This window comes from Myzus persicae, unplaced genomic scaffold, assembly GCF_001856785.1.
Source record: "Myzus persicae strain clone G006 unplaced genomic scaffold, MPER_G0061.0, whole genome shotgun sequence".
Lineage (NCBI taxonomy): Eukaryota > Metazoa > Arthropoda > Insecta > Hemiptera > Aphididae > Myzus > Myzus persicae.
The window spans coordinates 59,843-63,524 of NW_019104307.1; the positions used below are offsets into that span (position 1 = coordinate 59,843).

At 32.7% G+C, this 3,682-nt stretch overlaps 1 protein-coding gene across 1 annotated transcript; it reads left to right on the forward strand.

Moving 5' to 3' along the window:
• Positions 1–429: 429 nt before the first annotated feature.
• Positions 430–3,203, forward strand: LOC111041062 (protein ALP1-like). The gene is made up of 2 exons (XM_022325216.1): positions 430–912; positions 2,447–3,203. Exons 1-2 carry the CDS (start codon positions 436–438, stop codon positions 3,017–3,019), a joined length of 1,050 nt encoding a protein of 349 aa, XP_022180908.1. The 5' UTR covers positions 430–435; the 3' UTR covers positions 3,020–3,203.
• The last annotated feature ends 479 nt before the right edge of the window (positions 3,204–3,682 follow it).

Sequence of the window (3,682 nt, forward strand, 5' to 3'; positions counted from 1 at the left end):
AGTTACCAAAATGAAATGAAATTGTGTTGTTAGGGAAGGACCCTATGTGATCACTCGCCGTCACCAAGGAAATGCATATACTCTGGCAGATCCAGACACCAACAAAACAATTGGAACTTACAATGTGGTTCACCTCCGTCGTTTCCACGAACCGATCAGTTCACCACTGCAGCAGGCTGAAGTAATTCATAGCAACGGGTCGAACACACGTCTCGTCTGATTTCCGTCAATCATAATTACCCATTATTATTATTATTAAAATTTGCGTACAGACATCGTCATCCATGAAAGCTCTCCCCGATGTGGCAAACTTTCATGGGGGGTNATATATGCCATATGGCTTTGCCAAATGGCAAAATCAGATGCCAATGCCAAGTGCCATTCGTTGTGTCCACATTGTAAATTCAGTATACGTGCGGCCATCAGTCAACCACGATGTGTGCCGACGACGACTTGCTTATTGCTGCCGCAGCTGTAATTATAATCGACCAAAATGATAGAAAAAAAGCTAGAAAATCACGGAAACGACGATTTTGGGTACGTCCGAGCTTAAAAAGTGGTAGAGCTAAGTACAGTGTCAATGATTTTATGAATGATCTAATTTTGGACGAAGTAGACAAATTAAATCTGGAGTACCGATGTGGAACTGGTTTCCGGAATTTTTTCCGAATGACGAGCAGTGACTTTGAGACTCTCCTTAGTTTGATTGGCCCAAGAATCACCAAGATGGACACCACATTTAGAAAAGCTATTCCTGTTAATGAACGGCTTGCTGTAACATTGCGGTTCCTAGCAACAGGAGATTCCTACCATTCTTTAATGTACATGTTTAAAATTTCGAAGCAAGTAATTTCGGCCATCGTTCCAGAAGTTTGTGATGCTTTGATCAACGCTTTGCAAGATTATATAAAGGTAAGAAAATCAGTCTCTAAAGTATTCGAATACAAAAAATACATATTTGTTGTCAAAATATGTACTATTTAAACATTCAAATATGTTAAATTGTGTAATACTTTAAATATAATAATTTTAAAATACTTTAAACAAAATAATTTTAAAACTTTAAGTATTAAAAAATACAAAATATTTTAAATAAATTACAAAATATTTAATCTTAATATGAAATTATTTGCTTATGTAAAAATATGTCTATAATATATCTTAAAATTAGAAAGCATTGAAGCGACATTGTTGCTGCTATAGGCATTTTTGGGCCGATATTTTTACTTATAAAATTATTGTTGGTCTAAAAATAAATGTGTAAAATATTTACCTCTTGGCCCTCCTGACAGGTGCTCGCACAGTTTGAGAATTGCTTCTGTATATAATTAAACTATAAAAATATACTTGTATTTGTAATTAAATACTTTGTGAGTATTCGTAAAATACGTTTTAATTTAGGTATTTTTAACAATTTTTAATATGAATACTAGTGTTAGTATTTTAATACTTATTCAAAAGTATTTTTTACATGACTGAAGGAAAACTACAAATTATTTGAAGGTAAATATATATTTATTAATTAAATATAATTACATTTCAAATAAAATATTATCAAATGAATCATTATCACTATTAACTGGCCCATCCATGTAGGAAGCGGAGCTCACAGTTGTACCTGGTCCATCTGTGAAAGAAGCAGGGCTCGTCATTGGTGTAGATACTTGGCTAGTGTTGGGAAAAGGTGAACGGAATGAAGGGTTACTAGAAGTTGGACTTCCGAAATGTGGGTACATAGGTACACTGTAGTTTGGTGGCTTTGAGTAGAGGTGGGCTCCTGGGTATAGCTGTGTAGAAGTGTTAGGTGGATAATCATATTTCCCCATCTCAGCGTCAAATAATACAGTACTAATTATTTGTCTCACAACTTTTTTACTATACGGCGTATTGAGACCACTTATTTGCATACCTACTTGCTCTCCAAATAAGGTATATTGGTTTTTCACAGATCTACTCTCTTGTATGTCTTTCATGATAGCGAGTGCTTCATCTGTTGCTGAATACTTTGCTTTATTTTGATTTCTTGAGGAGTTTAATGACCGCTTTTTCCCTTGGGATGTGGATGTTGATTGAATCGATACATCGTCATCTTTTTCCACTACTTTCTGATCGATTTCATTAGGCTCAGTAGTTATGATATCCAATGGGTCCTTAAAAGTTTATTTGATAAAACATTTTAAGTTAACAAAATAATGTTTATAACTTAAATAAATAAATCGATAACAGTATTAATAATAAAGCGTTAACCAAGTCAGCCCTCGATATTTTTTATAATTATTGTAAGCAAAACTTATGGACAACCTTGTATAAAATTTTAAAGTATATTGACTCGGCAAAAAAAATAATAGTTCAAAATAATATATAATAATAAATAATAAATATTAAATATTATATTATTTGAATTAGGTAAAGCCGTATAGGTATTTGAATGTGTATTTCGTTTTAGATGCCTGAAAATGAATCGGAATGGAAAGAAAAAGCAAATGAGTTCAATGAGAAATGGAATTTTCCAAACTGTGTCGGCGCTTTTGATGGAAAGCATATAGCTCTGCAGGCACCAATTAACAGTGGAACTGAGTATTTTAACTACAAGGGTTTTTTTAGTATCGTTCTTTTTGCAGTTGTAGACGCGAACTACAATTTCACTTATGCAAATATTGGCTGTCAAGGCCGAATTTCGGATGGAGGTGTAATTAATGAAACTAAATTCAAAAAAAGTCTAGAAGATAACACAATGAATTTACCCAGCCCTTGCAAACTTCCTGGAAGAAATAAATCTACACCATTTGTTTTCGTTGCTGATGATGCGTTCCCTCTCACATGCAATATTATGAAGCCATACGCTGGGACACAAGAAAAGGGTTCAATGAAAAGAATTTTTAATTACCGACTTAGTAGAGCTCGTAGAGTTTCTGAGAACACTTTCGGAATTATAAGTTCTGTTTTTCGCATACTTAGAAAACCAATATTGTTGGAACCAAAAACTGCTAAAAAGGTTGTATTGGCCATAGTTTATTAACATAATTTTCTACGAAAACACTCTAAAACACTTTATAATCTCAATGGAGCATTTGATGTGGATAGCTCAGTAACATATCCAGCTGATTCAGGAGACGGGCTCAACAATATTGCTAGAGTTCCCAGAAGAAGTGCAACCGATGCCCAAGAAGTTAGAAATGAATTGGCCGAGTATTTTATTTCACCACAAGGACGGATATCTTTTCAATATGACTAAACATCTGAACTAGTGTTTATGTAAAAGTATAGTGTATTTGAAAATTGTATGTTTTTAATATTTATAATTAATAAGGTATACTGATATGATCACGTCTATATTTAATCTTATTATTATTATTATTATTATTATCTGATTATTTTGACTAATTGTATCTATAACTGTCTGGTTATAATTATCTTGTTATAAATATAGATTGTTATAAAAATAGACTGCTAATCGACAAAATAACAACAATTGTATGTATAAATAATAATAATAATAAATTATATATTTTGTTCATTTTTCATACAGAAACACGGAGTGCAGAGTTTATCTCTCACCGTAGCACACGACGTGATAAATAATAATTCTAATTTTAAAAAAAACTTCATTACCTGTGTGTCTGTCATTTCTTTAGGGCGATTTCTGTCTTTCAAAAAAAGCATACTCTCATAAGCAAACCAT

Coding starts and splice junctions, on each gene's coding strand:
- LOC111041062 (XM_022325216.1), top strand. CDS start 436: ATGTGTGCCGACGACGACTTGCTTATTGCTGCCGCAGCTGTAATTATA. Junction 913..2,446: donor CTTTGCAAGATTATATAAAG/GTAAGAAAATCA, acceptor ATTTCGTTTTAG/ATGCCTGAAAATGAATCGGA.